General features: G+C 41.6%; 1 protein-coding gene across 4 annotated transcripts in view; it reads right to left on the bottom strand.

The window, feature by feature from the left end:
- PDZD2 (PDZ domain containing 2) overlaps positions 1 to 19,558 on the bottom strand; it is a 372,691-nt gene that overhangs the window by 38,930 nt on the left and 314,203 nt on the right. For all 4 annotated transcript variants that reach the window (XM_057540562.1, XM_057540563.1, XM_057540564.1 and 1 more), the window contains 7 exons: positions 16,144 to 16,255; positions 9,362 to 9,507; positions 5,587 to 5,706; positions 4,706 to 4,820; positions 1,766 to 1,839; positions 1,396 to 1,621; positions 466 to 583 (listed from right to left, as the gene is read on the bottom strand). In XM_057540562.1, the coding sequence (XP_057396545.1) occupies positions 466 to 583; positions 1,396 to 1,621; positions 1,766 to 1,839; positions 4,706 to 4,820; positions 5,587 to 5,706; positions 9,362 to 9,507; positions 16,144 to 16,255 (911 nt within the window). The remainder of the gene's footprint in view (positions 1 to 465; positions 584 to 1,395; positions 1,622 to 1,765; positions 1,840 to 4,705; positions 4,821 to 5,586; positions 5,707 to 9,361; positions 9,508 to 16,143; positions 16,256 to 19,558) is intronic.

Genomic DNA, 19,558 nt, shown 5'->3' with positions numbered 1-19,558 from the left:
AAGTTTCAGGAGATTGTACTTAATAATAATAAAGGCCTCCTGTTCAAGGGCATGATTTCAGGACTCGCTTGTATCCAGTGATTCTGAACCGTTTTGAGAAGTTCCCAGTATCTCATATGAATTTTACATAAATGAATATAAAAGTGAAAGAAAATATTTGGATAATCATAGATATCTATATAGAGTTGTATTGTGTCAGGTTTCTGAGACAATTTCTGAGTCCAAATAGAACAAAATTGGTAGGGAAAGCCAAGATCCAGAGTTCTTGAATTCAACCAAATTTCATTTATATTATCTTTTCATCTTTGGAGATGTTTTTGATTGTAATCCTGGCTATATGACTGCAAATAATACAAACATTTAGAATCTGACAGGGGAATGTAATAGGGCAGGTATCTTACATATGTATGTATTCGCATATTCACAAACACACCAGAACTCTAAACTTTCAGGTTTACAACCAACCTCAGATTGCTCTCCATCTTGGCCACTGATCCTGGGGCAAGGCTGTGAATGTAGATGCCCGGAGGGCTGTTTTCTAGGGCCAGGCAGCAGGCACCAATGCCTAATCCAACTCTGGGCTCTGTGGGAGGCATCATTGAAAGAAAACAAAATTAAAAACAACAACAACAAAAACTGGAAAGCAGTATTAAGTGATTTGAAACGGCATTAATGTATATGTTGACCAATAACCACTTATTTTTGGACCAGACTCAGAATACAAATTTTGCTTTTCTTTGTCAATAGGGCCATATTCTGTTAATGAGTCCACGGCAGAACCAGGGGCTAACTACGGACTGTGAATTACTCAACGGTCCATCCTCTTCTTAGTCTAAAGAGCCTCCTCAAAGCTGTTTTTGGAAATAGGCAGAGTCCAAGTAATATTTTCTATTCTGGATACACAACTTTAGGTTTTCTTTCGCCTCTCTTTTTAGCAACTAATCTCTTGGTTATTTAATTGCTCACCATATTTCTATAGCTGGTGGGGAGGAAAAGGAGACAAACATTAAAAGTGATAACATTTGGTGTCACCCAGGACTTTCAGTTACTGGTGTTAACTGTATTCTTGACTATATTCTTCATTCTTTAAAATGTTTTATTAGCCCTAGAATTAAGCTAGTCAGTGATGTTTTTCACATGAGTCTCTGACACACCGTGATTCATCTGGAGAGAGCTTAAAAAATTGTGCTACTGGTAACTTCCCTTCACTTTAGTAAAATGACTAAAATCTCTACTTTTGCTCCCACTGTCCATTTAGAGAATAACATATGTTGTTGGTAGCAGAGTGTTCCAAAGGAGCAATTCATAGAAAAAAATATAAAAAATTAACCTAAGAACAGATTACAAATTATTATTTGAGAGAATGTAACAAAAGTGAGGAAGAGCTGGTATCACCTTTGTTGAGGGTCACTTCCATGACAATTCTGTCCTTCGGCCCGGGGGCCTTTCGTCCCAGGGACGAAGAACTGCCTTCATCGGCACCCACCGCTGAGGTTCCCCCACTGGCGTTGAAGTTTGGGGAGCTGGATCTGCTCATGTGTGTGGGCGTGGAGCAGGGTGTGAGGCTCGGGCTCAGTAACTTGGTGCGTACTGTTAAGACAAATAATCCACTCCGGATTTGCTGAAAAAACAAGAAGAAAGAAGGGCTAAAACATTCAGGCTGTCCTTTTATCAAAGGGTGAAAAAAAAAAAATCACCAAACCCAAACCAGAAGGAAATAAAGAAAAACAAAGAAGATAAAGGAGATCAATAAGAATGTCATTACCTTAAAGGTATGAATGGCTTCTTGAAACGTCAAGCCCTTGATTGGTATTCCATTTACATCTAGGATTTCATCCCCTAGTGACCAAATTTGAGAATTACATTAACATCAAGTTTTTGTTTACTGGAATCTGCTTGGTCAGTACTAGAATAAGATACCATATGGTCCCTGACTTACAACTCTATAAGATGGTTTTATTGTTCCAATCTATTTTCATTAGCTTAGCTCCAAGGAATGTCACAAAATGGGACAATAAATGACAATGCATATTCTTTTGCAGTAATTCTATATTTCCATCTTTAACTAAAACAACTGTGGGAAGCATCAAGATCTTATTCTCTAGCCACTGCCAAGTCTGATAATAGATGTTCTACATTTAGAGATCAAACTACAAAAACTGAATTCCTAGTCTTTTCTTATAGTCTTTGTTTTACAACTTAAACCCACTGGCAGTGAAGCACAAACACACGTAACATGTGAGAAGCCTTGCCTATATTTGCAGAAAGACATGGCATGTGAAAAATGGTTTAAATGATGGAGACAAAAAAACTCGTGAGATATTATTTAGGAGTGGCAGCCCCACGTCTACATCCAGCCCCGTAGTCTAGATGCCTGGTCTTACTGATGGTGTTCAAGGTTCTCAGTCATTAAGCTGGCTAGTTATTATACGCTTCTATCTAAGAGATTACTGTAGACTAATATCAAATTGCTTTCTCTCTCTCTCTCGCTCTCTTTCTCTCTTCTCTCTCAAACTATCCTGGACTCATCTTCAACTCCAAGAAGGCATAGGTTATTTTTCAAGTTGTTGATAGTGTCTGCTGGGAACATAAAAGAACTTGGACATCCTGTTGACTTAACAGAGCTAGTTTCCGGTTTTGTACTCTTGTGACATGGTCTGTTTTTGGGAATAGCAGTTCATCAAAAACACTACAAAGATGTGCAAGAGAGAAGAATAGATGAACCTTGCACAGCAGTATGGTACAGAAGAGGAACTCCCTTTACTTACAACAATGTACAAAGCAGCCTAAGAACACACATTTTCTCCTCTCATGAACAGCCAATCCCAGGAGCACGTGGGGTATTCCATTAAAGGAACCCTGTATATGAGTTTAAAAAGGTAGCTGTACCCCACCCATTTGTTATATGCCTTCTCTTTAATGCAATTACAGAAGTTGTAAAATAAGTGAAATAATCTGTTTAAAAATCACCTGGTATAACCAATTACTCAACTAGGCAAGGTTTTTGGTTTGTTGCCACCTGGGAAAAGGGTGGAGACATTAACATAATGGCTCATGCTCTTAAAAATCTTTGCAAGATTACTTAAAATACGGATCATCCAACAGGTTGGAAATCCATTCTGATGACTTCTATTTATTGTAAGTGAATACATATGAAAATACAGTATTTAGGAGAAGCAAGTGCTGTTAACCTCTCCTATCGATTTCTTTTCCCCTCCACTTTGTTCCATTCCACTGGCATTGCAGGATGAATGTCAATCAAGTGAACACATGGCATATCCATTATAAAAAGGCTTGGCTGAAATTTTACATTGTTGTGAAACTAGACACAAACACCACCTGGGAGTTAACCCTTCCTCTGAGACAGAAATAAATATTCTGCCATCAAAATATTAAGCCTGGGCTTCCCTAGTGGCACAGTGGTTAAGAATCCGCCTGCCAACGCAGGGGACACGGGTTCGAGCCCTGGTCTGGGAAGACCCCGCATGCCGCGGAGCAACTAAGCCCGTGAGCCACAACTACTGAGCCTGCGCTCTAGAGCCTCTGAGCCACAGCTACTGAGCCCACGTGCCACAACTACTGAAGCCCCGTGCCTAGAGCCCGTGCTCCACAACAAGAGAAGCCATCACAATGAGAAGCCCACACACCCCAACGAAGAGTAGCCCACGCTCGCCGCAACTAGAGAAAGCCCACGAGCAGCAACAAAGACCCAACGCAGCCAAAAATAAATTAATTAATTAAAAAAAAATTAAGCCCGGTCACAGATTATCGTTAGCACACAGGCTTCTGGGATTGCTCTACCTACAAAAAAGGAGGCTCCAATTCACTCTTAATCAGTTTTAAGAAAATAAGCTGGTTAAACACAACAGCACCTATCTTTGGACCAATTGAACTGAACAGTCACAGCATTTTTGAAGGTAACTAGAAATAGTGGGATTCAATCATTCCATGCAGGAAGTATGGAAAAAGGAGGAGAAAAATCAGGATTCATGAACAAGTTCTGGGGATCTGAAGTACAGCATGGGGCCTATAGTTAACAAGACTGTTATATACTTGAAAATTGCTAAGAGAGTAGATGTTAAATGTTCTCACCACACGAGCGCACAAAAGGTCATTATGTGAGGTGACAGAGGTGCTCACTAACCTTGTCTGGCAACCATTTTGCAATATATGTGTGTCAAATCATGTTGTACACCTTCAATACACACAGTTTATCAATTATATCTCAATAAAGCTGGGAGCAAAAAAGTGCTTGTCTAGTATGTTTACATGTGTGCAAAATGGTAGGTGCTACGGAGCATGTAAAAGATGTTTCTGTACTCCAGCCCCGAAGCAAGAATGCACTGCAAACTCTCAGGAATTTTCAAGGCAAGGAACACAATCAAAGACCCAGGGGACAAGACACATTTAAAGACCCAAATAAAAATATCAAGCCACTTCTCACATAATGTCTCATTTAATCCTCCCAAGAACTCCTCAAGGTAGGTATTAATATCCCAAGTTTACAGCAGAGGGAAGTGAAGCTCAGGTTCTATCAGTTGTCCAAGGTCATGATGTAGTAAGTGCTGGATTCAGCCCAGGTCTACCTGACTACCAAGCCCACAGACTTAGCTGCTGTGCCATTTGCTTCACGTCTTGCACGGAGGCAGATCCTCCTGGAATCAAAGCTCACTGCACTGAGGACCACCAGGAGGCCTTCTCCTACCTTCTTTAAGCCTTCCGTCCTCTGCAGCTGATCCATTTGGGAAAATGGTCTTGACAAAAATCCCCATCTGTCCTCGAATGCAGTCTCGACCTCCAGCAATGCTAAAGCCAAGGCCCTACACGCAAAGGAGGTAGGGGTCCAGGTTGTCAGTGTGGTATTTAACTAAGGGCATCCTTTCCCATTGCAGTATTTCACTGAGGGCACCCTTCTCATTGTAGTATTTAACTGAGGTGTCCTTCCCAAACAGGCTCAGAGTTAAGCGAACTAGCTGTAAAGTCAAATTTGTGTTCCCTTCACCATTTCCCTCCTCAGATCCATTTGCATTGTGCTAGCTATGCATTACATTAAAGGGTGAAAGTTTTAAGTAAACATATGAAATTGCCTAGATTTGACAATCTGTGATCTCCAAAGATGTCAATTTCACATGGATCAACTAACAGCTCATGAGAGTCATTTCACACTGCAGGTGCCATATTTGTTTTATTCTTTTGTTTTTGTATAATATCAAATTATTTATACTATTCCTCTTATAATAATGGCAATGCCATGGAATTCATTCAAAAGGATAACTGGGATTAGTCTCTGAAGCTGCAGGGTCTGACTTTCTTTCAATAGTGGTAAAAGTTGGGGCATTTACCCCATCCTTGATTGTGCCCTAGCTGCCAGGCGGTGACTCCTGAAATCATCAGGGCAAATATGGTATGATGTCACTTGGAGGCCCACAGGAAAGGATGCCAGGGAATCCAATCAAATCCACCCAAAGACCACTTAATCTATTCTTCTTTATACATTTTACTTTTTATTTCATGTAAAAACAACACTTAAAACATATATGCTAACATTTACCTGGAGAGCAAAACAATGTACAGAAAGGAGCTCACCTTGCCTTTTTCTTTGTACAGCCCAATGATAGAGATGACCGACGGCCGAATGAGTCTCCAAGGAGATTCCACCTGAGTAGCGCTTAGCGAGCGAGTGGACTTCTTCACAATGTGGTATTCCTAGAAGTCGGCACATGAGGTCAGAGGTAGTCTCACTCATCCTGCTGTGGACTCCGGCATAAAAATATACTCAGATTTGGAAAACCTCAGTTGTCTTTTGTGTTAGACAGCCATTGCCCTCTGGTCCATATCTGGTCCAGTGGCTTAAATATAGTTTATTATAAAGAACATTGAAGGAACAGCCCCAACTGTCACTGACTGTCATGCTTTCTTCCCCCCACATAAAGAACTGCTTGGCAACCACCTGGGGCTGCTCTTTCCTTGACCCTACTCCACAGATCCTACTTCTCGCCTTCTGGATTGGAGTTAGGAACCGGAAACCGAGAGGCCTCGGAGATACACAGAATGACCATCCTCTGCTCGGGTTCTCCCTTGGAAGTCACCCTCGCCCCATCCCAAGTTCACAATCATGGTTAGAAAGTATCTCACCATTTTAAGCTTAATTCACTCACTCAAAACTCAGCAAGCCCTTGTTTCTTATAAAGCCCAAACCGCAAACCCAGACAACTGTTATTTAGTATAAAAGATCCCGCTGAGAGACTGCAGCAGCTTTAGTTCTAATCCCTCACATTTGGAAAATAAAATACTTTCCCACAAGCCACACTTTCCCTTCCTGGCACACAGCAGCTCAAAATCTCGATCTCTTTTTCCTGTCCATCACCCACCATATCCATGTGTGTAAGCAGGGTGCACTATTTATAACAAGAGACTGAACGAATCTCTTGCTAAAGCATTGCGACAATCTAGCTCCTTGCTATTCTTTTTTTTTTTTTTAATTTATTTATTTAATTTATTTATTTTTGGCTGTGTTGGGTCTTCGTTACTGCATGCAGGCTATCTCTAGTTGTGGCGAGCAGGGGCTACTCTTCGTTGAGGTGCACAGGCTTCTCATTGCAGTGGCTTCTCTTGTTGAGGAGCATGGGCTCTAGGCACGCAGGCTTCAGTAGTTGTGGCATGTGGGTTCAGTAGCTGTGGCTCATGGGCTCTAGAGCGCAGGCTCAGTAGTTGTGGTGCGTGGGCTTAGTTGCTCTGCGGCATGTGGGATCTTCCCGGACCAGGGCTCGAACCCGTGCCCCCTGCATTGGCAGGCGGATTCTTAACCACTGCGCCACCAGGGAAGCCCCGCTATTCTTCTTAGAATAATAAATTGCTTAAATGACACAGATATTCTAGCATAAACAAAAAAATCATTTCATGTTTAATATGAGAAAAGAGACACTAGAAAATAGTTTATCCTTAATTGGCATATTCTACATTCAAAGTTAGAAATGAGATATCTGCTAATGATATTTTCGTATTCTTGGCAACTTAGAACAATTGTATTTTGCTGTTTTACAAAATTACCTGTCAGCCATGTTGGCCTCCCAGACTCTGATTCATTAAAAAAATGACATTGGCTTGGCCAGGTTACCACCCTTTTACCAAAACCATCATGGAAATAGCCAGACATAGCTCTCAAATACAGAGGTTCATGTGCAGACTCATAAGGGAACCTTTCTCTGATCACCAACCTCCAGCAGCACCTCATTCCATCTCCCCTTTGGCAACCAGAGGCCAGCATGCTTCACTGTTCTCCTGAAGAGTTTCAGGGGTCCCACTACATTTTTAGACCTCCGTTGTCCAATATGGCAGCCACTAGCCACCCGTGGCTATCTATATTTAAATTAAGATGAATTAAAATAAAAAATGCACTGCTCAGTTTCACTAGCCACTTTTCATGTGCTTAAAAGACACATGTGGCTACCATATTGGGCAGTACAGACATAAAACATTTCCATCACTGCAGAAAGCTTTACTGGATAGCTCTATTCTAGACAATACTTTTTAGTGGAGGGAGAGAAGAAAGAAAGAAAGAAAAAGAAAGAAAGAGAAAGAAAGAAAGAAGGAAGGAAGGAAGGAAGGAAAGAAAGAAAGAAAGAAAGAAAGAAAGAAAGAAAGAAAGAAAGAAAGAAAGAAAGAAAGAAAGAAAAGAAAGGAAGAAAGAAAGAAGGAAAGAAAGAGAAAGAAAGAAAGAAAGAAAGAAAGAGAAAGAAAGAAAGAAAAGAAAGGAGGGAGGGAGGGGGGAAGAAAGAAAGAAAGAAAAAAGAAAGAAAGAAAAGAAAAGAAAGGAGGGAGGGAGGAAGGAAGGAAGGTGAATCCTGGGAGGAAAAAAAAAGGCAGAAAATAAGAAGAGAAGACAGGGGAAAGAACAACTTGAAGAGGAAAAAAAAAAATTTCTTCTTTAAAATCTTCACTAGCCTGTGCTTCCTGGTTCCTAGAAGCCTGGTTAGAAGCAATAGGTATTCCTGGGCTATAAATACGGTCAGGTTTCCTCAGCAGGTCAGTTAGGAACTCAGCACCTCAATGCTGGACATCCTTGGCCATGATGGCAGCAGATCCGCTCTCACCTTCCTCATTAACTAAAATCGTCTGATAACGCGGCTCTCCTACGACTTCTTGATCTCCCCCCTGCCTCTGTTGATCCAATTGGATCATTCTGCACAGGCCCCAGACTTGTCTCCAGACACGGGTCTGGAGGAGTTCTAACCAGGCCCTATGCAAGTTTTTTGCTCTGCTTTTGCTCGGTGCCCCAATTCAAGTTGCCATTGGGGGGATTCAACACAAGACAGCCTAATCAGCAGCTGCCTCTGAAACACGGGCACTTTTTAATTTTATTGGTCAGGCAAAACTCCCTGCGCAGGGATTCTGGTGCATTGCTTGGAGCCAAATACTCAGCCTCTTTGGGATTCTGTTGTCCTATCTGTAAAAAGGTGAGACACGAAAAGCAAGGGCCCAACCCAGATGCCCTGAGGCAGGTCTTTTAGAACTCAACTATCTGAGTCCCCACGCACTTACAGGTGTCACTACTGCCACACCCTCCTCCCCCCTCTCCACTTCACTGCAGGCCTGGGGACAAGATGCCAGTGACTCCTCTTGAGCGCTCTGGCCGATGGTGCCAGGACTCAAAGACACTCCACAAGTTCCCCAGAGACTGAGCCTGCCTCCAACGGGGTTATGAGACGTCTGCCCAGTTTCTACTGGGTTGAGGATGACGGAATTGAGGAGCAGCCCCTGCGCAGGGTTATGGAGCCCCGAGCTCTGGTGGGGACGGGCCCTGGAATATTAACATCCCCACCTTCCTCCGCCCTCTCGCGGCCTCTTCTGACCTTGGCTGCTTGGGTCATTACTGTGTAACAGGTAGGATCCCAGGTACAGCATAGGCACACCCCACCGCCTCCCTCCCTCACACGTCCCCACAGCCACCCACCCACCAGGCTGTGCTGACACACGACACACCCACTAAACAAGAGATGGTGGTTCTCGCCACAGACCGTGAGGCGCCATTGTCTCCTGGCAGTTGAAAGCAGCTCTCGTTTCCAAAACACACAGTAGAAAGAGGATCAAGGTTTTTTTTCTTCTCTTCTATTTTCAAATATTAGGCTGACTACTTCCTTCTAGCCTCCCTGGACAGATCTCACGGACTATGCTATATCCCTAGTCCTGAACACCCCTGGCCCTCACAGACGGACAGGCCTTCAGAACACGGAAGCTCCTGCTGGTCTCCGAGAGAATAAAAGAAAATCTGGAGACCCAGGGCTGGAAACATGCTCTTCCATCCCTAACCAAGTAGCTGTGACTGGATAAGGAAGCCAGGGGCTCCACGGTGCTGCACTACCTGCGCTGTGCCCGTCGAGTCCAGGAGCTGGGGGAGAGAGTGCTTCCGGCCATCTCGGGAGACCTCCAACATCCTGGCCCGGGGGTCCCCATTTCTCAGCATCAGCTCATTATATTCTTCAACAGACTCTAGACGGTGCACACCCCCTTGAAAAAACAGAGGGAAAACATGACTTGATGTAGAATGAAGAGAATCCTAAGAACATGCATAGGTATAAACTTGTTGATTTCCACCCACATTCATGGTTGCTCAGACGGCCTGGTGTCCAATACTTCAATACTTTCAAAGCACCCAGCTCACTGCACTCTGCCATCAAGCTCTGCATAAGCTTGGTGGGTGCTGAGGCCATAATGCCAGACTCTGAAGAAAGTGCTCGTTTTTGAAGTGAACAGCTTCAAAAAGGGGCAATGTATATGTTTCATCCAAGTAAGATGTAGCTGTGGTTGATAAGGCAATAAACAATAGTGAGAATGCTATCAGTAGATGACTTCTTAGTGTTGGAGGAATATCACTTTGTGGCTGGTATAGTTCCATGATTGGGGGATGCCTTTTTCCATGTATAGCAATGACTACTGAAACAAACTTTTAGTTAAAGTATAACAACTTACAGAAATGGGCAGAAATCATTAAGGGTACATACAGTTCCATGAAATTTCACAAAATGAATATGCCAATAACAAACATCCAGACTAAGACACAGAATATTACCAGATCCCCAAATCCCCTTTTGGGCCACTAACCCCCTCACCCGAGGGTAACCATTATTCCAGCTTCTAACACCACAGATCACTTTTGCCTATTTTCAAACTTGATATAAATGAACACATACAATATGTTTGTTTTGGTATCTGGCTCCTCGTTCTTAGTATTTGTGAAATTCCATCATGTTGCTGCATTCCAATGGTTTGTTCATCTCCTTTCTGCATACTATTTCATTGTATAAACACAGCACAATTTATTTATCCATTCTATTGCTGATGGACATTTGATTTGTTTCCAGTTTCAGATCTAGAATAAGGGTCAGCAAACTTCTTCTGTAAAGGCCAGATGGTAAATGTTTTAGGCTTTATGAGTCACAAATGGTCTCAGTCACACATTCTTTAAAATTTTTTTCACAATGCACTAAAAATGTAGAAAGCATTTCTATCTGTGGGCCATACAAATACAGCTGTGGGCAGAAGCTTGCTGACCCCGATCTAGAATATACTGTTACTGGACATTCTGTGACGTACCTGTTGGATGTGCCTAGGAGAGGCGTGGCTGGGTTACAGGTATGTGTTCCCCTTCACCACGCAGGATCACCAGGGTGTGTGAGTGCTTGTTATTCCACTTCCTTGTCACACTTAGCAGTGTCAGTCTTTCTAATTTTAGCCACTCTGCTGGATATATAATGGTATTTCCCCGTGGTTCATAATTTACATTTCACTGAGGACTAGTGAGATTGAGCTTCTTTTCAAGTATTCATTGGCTGTTTTTCTTTTTTAAGGTTGTAAAGAGGCTGTTCAAGTCTTTTGCTCATTCCTTTTTTTTTTCTTTTTACTTTTTTAATTGGACTACTAGAAAATTTTATTATTTTTTTTCTTTGCTCATTCTTTTTTTTTTTTTTTTTAAAGGATTTTCTTATTTATTTATTTATTTATTTATTTATTTATTTATTATTTTTGGCTGTGTTGGGTCTTCGGTTCGTGCGAGGGCTTTCTCCAGTTGCGGCAAGCGGGGGCCACTCTTCATCGCGGTGCGGGGACCGCTCTTCATCGCGGTGCGCGGGCCTTTCTCTATCGCGGCCCCTCCCGTCGCGGGGCACAGGCTCCAGACGCGCAGGCTCAGCAATTGTGGCTCACGGGCCCAGCTGCTCCGCGGCATGTGGGATCTTCCCAGACCAGGGCTCGAACCCGTGTCCCCTGCATTAGCAGGCAGATTCTCAACCACTGCGCCACCAGGGAAGCCCTCTTTGCTCATTCTTTTATTGGATTTTTCTCTGTTGAGTTACAGGAGTTTTTTTTTTTTTATTGTTAATATATTTTGGATATGAGTCCATTGTGGGATCTATGTATTGCAAATATCTTCTCCATGTCTGTGACTTGCCTTTTCACTCTCTCAATGGTATTTTTTGATGAACAGAAGTTCATAATTTTAATGTAGAACAACATATATTTTCCCTTTATGGTTAGTACTCGTGTCTTGTTTAAGAAATCATCATAGTAATGATTTTTAAAGACATCTTTATCATACTTAGTTTATATTATACACTATTTTAAAATAAGATAATTTAAGGGACTTTAATCTTTTTAAAATTTTTAATTTATTTTTTATTGAAGTATAGTTGATGTATAATATAAATTACACATGTACAATATAGTGAATCACAGTTTTTAAAGGTTATATTCCATTCATAGTTATTATAAAATATTGGCTATATTCCCTGTGTTGTACAATATATCCTTGTAGCTTATTTTATACCTAATAGTTTGTACCTCTTAATCCCCTACCCCTATGGCCCCTCCCCCGCTTCCCTCTCCCCAGTGGTAACCACTAGTTTGTTCTCTATACCTGTGAGTCTGCTTCTTTTTTTGTTATATGCACTAGTTGGTCGTATTTTTTAGCTTCTACATATAAGTGGTATCATACAGTATTTCTCTTTCTCTGTCTGACTTCTTTCACTTAGCATAATACCCTCCAAGTCCATCCATGTTGCTGCAAATGCCATTATTTAGTTCTTTTTTATGGCTGAGTAATATTCCATTGTATATATACACACATCTTCCTTATCCATTCATCTGCTGATGAACATTCAGGTTGCTTCCATATCTTGCAATTGTAAATAATGCTGTTGTGAACACTGGGGTGTGTGTATCTTTTTGGATTAGTGTATTAGTTTTTTTTTAATATATATACCCAGGAGTGGAATTGGTTGGTCATACGGTAGTTCTATTTTTAGTTTATTGAGAAACCGCCATACTGTTTTCCATTGTGGCTACACCAGTTTACATTCCCACCAACAGTGTATGAGGGTTTAAGGGACTTTAATTTTAAATGATGGATCAATTACATTGAATGTAGCTATAATCATATTATGATGTTTATATTATATACTATATATATGCGGAGAGCCATGTATATGTATGTGTTTGTGTATATAACTATATATACATATAGATTCTTTGAAATATCAAATTCTCCTAGACTATGTAATATTTCATTTGATGACTTAAAATTTCAATTTATCTAAAAATTTCTCAGGAAGTTTTTCATGGAATAAAACAAGATGATTCCGTACTCTTTTAAAAATATATAATATATTGATGAGTTTTTAATAGTGATGAAAAGTTAGAACAGGGCTGATACAGTTATATTATAATGGACATCACTAAAGGCCTGGTTTTTCAAAAGGTACATATTAACTTTGTGATACAAATTTCAGGTTTTCAAACACCTGAAATTCCTTTGCAATCAAAAGAAAAATTTTCATTTTCACAAACCTAAGGCATTAACATGGATAAATCAAAAATACCAAAGTTAAAAGGGACCCTGCTGGCAAAAAAGGAGGTATGAAGTAAAGAAAACTCTGGTTAGAATATCAGGAAAAATGTTCCATGAAATCGCTTTAGTCATTTTGGAGCCAGACTGGCCAAAATCTTAGTGGAAATGGCTGGAAACTCTTTACAGAACCTCCTTAATAATTCATGACTTAATAATTCATGACCAGATTAATCTATCTTGGCATGCTTACTCATCTGAAAAAGATTTATTAGAAGAAAATTCCTTTTGAGCTGACAGGGAAGCACTTGCCATTGATAGAAGAGAAACCACATACGGTAGTGTCTGTAGATAATATACTGATATGTGAATACCAGAGTGACTCGCTTAAGAAAATATGAAATAAATATCCAGGTTTACAGGACACAGAAATTAGGAGGTGATCACATTAAAATCTCCTGCATTCAAATGTCTTTAGACTGAACATATTTCAAAGCACTGAATGGAGAACCAATTCCTTAAGCCTCTTTAACGTGCCTCCAAATTACTTTTCCAGTCTTAGCTCCCACTATCCTGCTACATGAATTCATTGCTCTAGCCTGCTGGTCCTCAAAGGAGAGGATTTGTCCTCTACCCACATCCTTTCCCAAACTGGGAAGCATATAACTATCACTTGAAGTTTTACTCAATTTTGCCCACACCATCACCTCCCATGCCAAGAATCTCCTTCCCTCTAATCTCTCTGCTGGACTGAATCGTTGTTACTGTTGGATTATTGGATCTTTCAGATAGCTGAGGCAGAAAAACAGCTGCCAAAAACTTCTCTAACCAATTCTTTTCCCCATGGTCCCTAAGTATTTCTCACACATTTTGTCCCAAGCCTAGACCCCGGTTTTCCTCCTCCTATGTTCTACCAAGCCCCGCCAATGTACCAGCCATCCTTTATCTTGCATCCTCTGGATGCCTCCTCCCCCAGTATCACAACTCAGAGAGATTTCAGTCTTCATACCTCCTGTTTGTGCCTTATCATGACCTGCAAGTTCTTGAGAATCTTCCTATCTGAACCCATTCAAGCATCTTCCCCTCTTGAGAGGGAGCGAGAACGATGATAATGATAATGAAAATGACAATGATGAATGTGGTATTAACGATGACAGTCATAACAGTGGCAGCTACCATGTGGTGAGGGCCTACTGCTGCCACAGTTTAGAGTAGCGGTACCATATGCATTCGCTCAACTGGATCTCTCAACAAGGCCCAGCATTTAGAAGGCATTCACACTGATTTGCAATTATAACCCTCATGTTACAGGTGAAAAGTTTGAGACCCAAAGAAGTTAAGTCACCTGTCCCAGGTCACACAGCCAGTAATGGCAGAGCTGGGAATTGCACACAGTTCTTCCTGACTTTGTGCATGTGCTTCTTCTACTATATTTCCTTGTTATGGCCTTGGATGTCTAGGAAAAACACAGGAAGAGAGGGTGGCATCCATTTGTGGCAAACAGTAGCCAGTTCTGGATTTACTACTCAGCCAAATGTCTTGCACATTCTAAATTAATAGTACGAACATGGAGAATCATAGACCTGGAAGGTGGTCAGCTAGGATCCCCTCCCCACATCTGTATCCGTAAAGCCCCAGACTGGGGAATGGGATTCTCTCCAAGTTCCTCAGGAAGCCAAGGGGTGGGTAGGAAGAACTCTGTCTGGAAGGCAGACTGAATGAGTGACCTTTGGGATCCCCTTAACTTCTCTGGTCACATCCATAAAATGAGGAATGTGACTGCACTGGTTTCAAAGGTCCCTGTGTTTCCCCAGAGCTCTATGACCCTCCCCTGGGAACTGTTTATAAGGTGCTGATCAGACAGCTGACCTAAAGACCTCCTTCCCCACCGCAAACACACATAGGATTTAGATGTATTTCTCTCAGTTGTTCCTCGGGGCTGAAGGGGAGCTGCTCGTTCTCTCCATGTGAGGCCCATCAACATGAGCTTTCCCTCTAGTCTTATCAGCCTCTGGTCATCACATTGCTTTTTGTTGCAAACCCATATCCTAACACTCAGTCAGATAGACACTATCTAATTATTCTGAGTTACAAATACAAAGCAATTCATTTTGTCACTGAGTGTTTTTTTTTTTTTTAATGGATGTATTTTATGGTCCTAAACCTGCCACCTTACCTGAGAATAGTAGGGGGCAGGCAATGTGGGTTGGAGATGCTCTTGGTTGGCAGCCAGAGACAGCAGGAAGATGAAACTGACATACTGGGGGATGGCGATACACCATGCTTTGTACTAGGTGCTTTTATGCGTGTTTTTTGTTTGTTTCAACCTTTCAAAGTCAGGATGATAATCTCTTTTTTTAGGTGAGGGAGTGGAGGTTCAGGGAGGTTAAATAACCAGCCCGAGGTCATAAGGTAACTCAAGAGCTGAGGGGTAAACTTGATTCCACCAAGCTTCCAAACTCTTGCTTTTCCTGCTAGACCAGATGTCTTTCACTGCTGGGTAGCCAGGGGTGATTTCTCCATGAGACCAGCAGACACATTGCTGAGGGCCCATGCCACTTCTAGGGGCCCGCAAAAATGTTTTGATTTCTTTTAAATTCAGGAGAAAAAAAATGAACATAATAGTAATTAATAGATGATAATGAATCCAGCTTGTATCTTTATACCAGTGCAGCCATGAAGTATAATTTGCGGGTTTTTCCCCTCTTTTTCTATAGAAAGAGCCTGTCAAGGCTAAAGGGCCTCAGACCCACAAAAGTCCCCACACACAGCCTCTGACTTTCTCTCTCAGGGCCTAGGCCAGCTGCTATGATATGCCCAGGAAATGTCGAATCTATTTGTTACAAAAACTACACCTCCATCCCATTTCCCCCTCCCCTACCCCATTTAGTTGAGATGCAGATTTGCTACTAAATAAATAGCTCTTTGCCCCAGGTTCCCATGGACCAGGGGTTTGAGGAAGAGGTATGTTTGCTGGAAGCTAGGCCATCAGGAGTATTCCACAGTGAAAGGGTCACCTTAATCCTGTTGAAGTAAATGAACCAAACACTACAGGAAATTTATGTTTAAGCAAAGGCAAACAGAGATGTTGACATTCATTTCATTATGACTCAAATAAAAATACTGACATGGGCAGCCAGGCTGAAGGTGGTTGTTATGCCCGGGGCATGCACCATCAAAAGGAAAAAGAATTTGGAGGTTTTAAGGAAAAAAAGAGCTCATCCTGCAAATGACTTTATCTTCCTGAACTCCTGAGGCTGGAAGCTCCATTTCAGGCAGGCGTATCAGGCAAAGAGTCCACATACCTGAAAGACGACTCTTGAGCTTCATTTTACTGTTTCCTTGTTTCGGACTTTCCAAGGGCCCCTTGGATTCCTCGGGGCCGCCTGCATCTTGGGGGTCCTCTGTCCCAGGCATCTGAAATGCAGAAAAGCACAGAGCTGATGGGAGAGGCTAGCCTGCGGCCACTTCCGCCATCTCCTCTGAGACATTATCTCAGGCTCAAGCAGCAGCAATACAGGCGTCACATGAGAAAAAAGGTTCATGGGATCAAAGCACAGCCCTTCAGATAACCTGGAACCACACAGCCTCACGTGGACAAGTTCCTCCTTGGCACGCATTTCACCGCACAGCATAGAATCAGGGAGGTTTCAAACTGGAAAGGGCCCATGGGGCCATTTTGTTTCTTGAGAAAGTGTGTTGATCAAGGTCACCCAGGTGGTCACAAAGCCACAAGTAGATTGCAGGTCCCCTGACTGGTGGGCCAGTGCTTTTCCCTACAGTACAAACTGCAACAATTATTAAACCAGAAATTTTAAATTCAATTCTAAAGTTCTTAAAATACAGTAAAGCCTTGATTTTGTGGCAGCCAAATAACTACACCCTCGGTCAACCAGATGTTCCATGTGTTACACTCCCATTAAAAAGAAACAACAACCCCAAAATGGAGTTGCTTGTGCTAAGCCCCACCAAGACTTCATACCTAAAGGAACTGCAGTTCCAGCCTCTCCCAGGAGTAGAATTTAAACCAGTCAGCCAAGAATCTCCTGGTCAGTGAGGTAATCTGCCTGAAACCCCATTTCTCTTTAAGGGACGGTAACCTTGCCTGAAAGAATCCAGTCTTGTAACTTCCGTCCCACCCTCTCTCCGCCTATAAAACCTTCCATTTTGTACAACTTCTCAGAGTGCCTTTCTCCTTTCTAGATGGGATGCTGCCCGAGACATGAATTGCTGAATAAAGCCAATTAGATCTTCAAATTTACTCGGTTGAATTTTGTTTTTTAACACTCCTGAGTACTGATTAAATACCTCCAGAATCAAGCACCACCCAGGATACACAGAGGCATCTATGAAGTCAGCCCACACGTCTGTTAAGTTGTATGTCTACATTATCAGACACCAACAGGTTATGCAAAAAGGATGACCCCAAGGCCCCTTGGTCCTCCATCTGAGAAAAGCCCAACATGCTAAGAAGAGCTATGCTTATTAGAGAGGAGAAGGAGACTTACGTGCTTGAGAGTGGCTATAAAAATATCTGGGGGATAAATTTATATGTGCAAAACTTAGGAGATACATCAAACAAATGAGCCTTCTCATTTGAAATTTTATTTTCCTTTGAGGTTCTGGAGAAAAAAAGTCATATTAATTAAAATAGATAAGATTCACACTAAGGAACATATATGTACTTTAAAAAGACATAGATGATATCCTTTACCACTTAGCAGTCATTGGAAAGTCTTGTAATTATAATGTAAAAAAAAAAAACCCTGAATTTTAACAGATAATAAAAATTATACATTGTATATCAAATTCAGTTTATGAAAACATAAAGTAAGCAGTAAGAGTAATCTCCCAGGTAAGCCCCCTTTTTAAGAGGTAATGGTTTATAGCTAAATCTTATACGTAATATAAAAGATCTGGAAGCTTCCCCCATCCCCCTCAAGTTCAAGTATCTTTTGGGATGAGAAAGAAGAAAAGAAAAATTCTGAGAAATGAGGAGATGTAGGCAAATTGAGGAAGAGGCATTGGGAAAACAAATTAATCTTGATATATAAAACAAAGATAAATTTGGTGAATTCCTATTACAACGTCCAGGATTGGCAGGTCTCCAGGTTTAAATTATGAAGTAAAGGCAAGAATGGAATCCTGAGGGTGATTTTAGAGATTCTCTAGAGGGACATCTTTCCCAACACCAAATTGGGGCATTAATTCATACACAGTACAAAAGAAGCCTCTTGGAGACACGCCAGGGATCGGGGGGCACAGAAGGAGACATGCAAATAGGAATAATCCAAAGAGAAGCCTCAGGGCCTCTCCTTTGCTTGGCTTAAAAACTTTATGGAAAGAATCTGTCTCCAGACTGTAAACAGCAATTGCTGGAGACGGAGTAAAATTCCTGGTTCTTTCCGGTTACACCGCCTGACCCAGGCTCCCAGAGAAAGGTATTCCTCAGTTTGCTAGTCATTACCTCCTCTGATGCCCATTACATGGGTGGCTTATTACACAGCGGTCAAGTCTCAGACCATCAGAAAGGCTGACTGAGAAGCTCATATGCCAAGGGAGGAAAGCAACCCCAGCCCACCGTTCCTGGACCTGAGAGGTTTCCTCCTTCCACTCTGCGCTCCAGTTTTCCAGCACAGCCCCAGGTTTGCACACAGAGACATTTTGGAGATGACAGAAGCACTCACAGAAGGAAAGTGGCCTGTCCGATGCTTCCCAACTCCTACACGCGAGGTTGTGACTTCACATTCAGTCTCTGGATTTCCAGCTTCAGGTATTACCAGGCTATTTCCCACCTCCAACCTGAGATGCTTTTCAATTAAGTTAACACTTTGGATGATCAATACTGTACTGTATTGATGAACAGCTGAACACGTGAACAGTTCGTTCACCTCGATTATTTTTCATTTAATTTGCACAGCAAATATGTCTCAAGGTAAAGAATATTATCTCCATTTGACAGATGAGGAAATAAACTGAGACCCTAAAGTAACACCCTTTTGTTTACAACACATACCCGGGATCTAGGATAGATTATATGTGAAGAGCGTACAAAATGAGTGGTGTAGAGTTTTATAAGAGCTTTACATGCTCTATGTCGAATCTGAAATCTTTATGACGCAAACATGAATGCTGTAAACTCTTCGATTTTTTGAATCTGGGGGAGGTGGTTTAGAAGAAAGAACCACAGCCTTAAGAAACAATATTTTCTTTTTTTAAATCCTGAAATGGACCAAAGAATGACATGATTTGGTTTCTATGATCTATAAAATACCAAAAGATTATACCAAAGAAATCTTACGCTCAAGATGGTGTATGTTACATAACTACCGAAAGCCTGTAGCTAAAAGCTAAAATCAATCAGAATGGACCCAGAGATATCTCAAAGCGTGGCAAAGGGTACACTGATGAGCTTGAGGCAGAAGTGAAATCTTATTTCAGAACCTCCTGACCACGTTAGCAAAAGGTTCTGAATTTAAATGGAACCATTTCCTCTTGTAACAAAAAACCAGTCTGTCATGGTTTTAGGTAGCTTATAACTCAATGAACGGGAAGTAGGTTGCTTAGATACATTAGTTCCAGATTATTTCAGGAAGTAGCAACATACAAAGTGCAGTTTGATTACAATGAACCTCTCTTCAGTTTTATGACTATTGTCTGAAAATGTCCACACTGTAAGAAAGACCCTTTGCTGTACTTTTTTTTTTGTTTTCAGACATG

Source organism: Balaenoptera acutorostrata, chromosome 2 (genome assembly GCF_949987535.1).
Source record: "Balaenoptera acutorostrata chromosome 2, mBalAcu1.1, whole genome shotgun sequence".
Lineage (NCBI taxonomy): Eukaryota > Metazoa > Chordata > Mammalia > Artiodactyla > Balaenopteridae > Balaenoptera > Balaenoptera acutorostrata.
The sequence above is the reverse complement of the archived record's forward strand: the minus strand, read 5'-3'. Positions and strand labels throughout refer to the sequence as shown.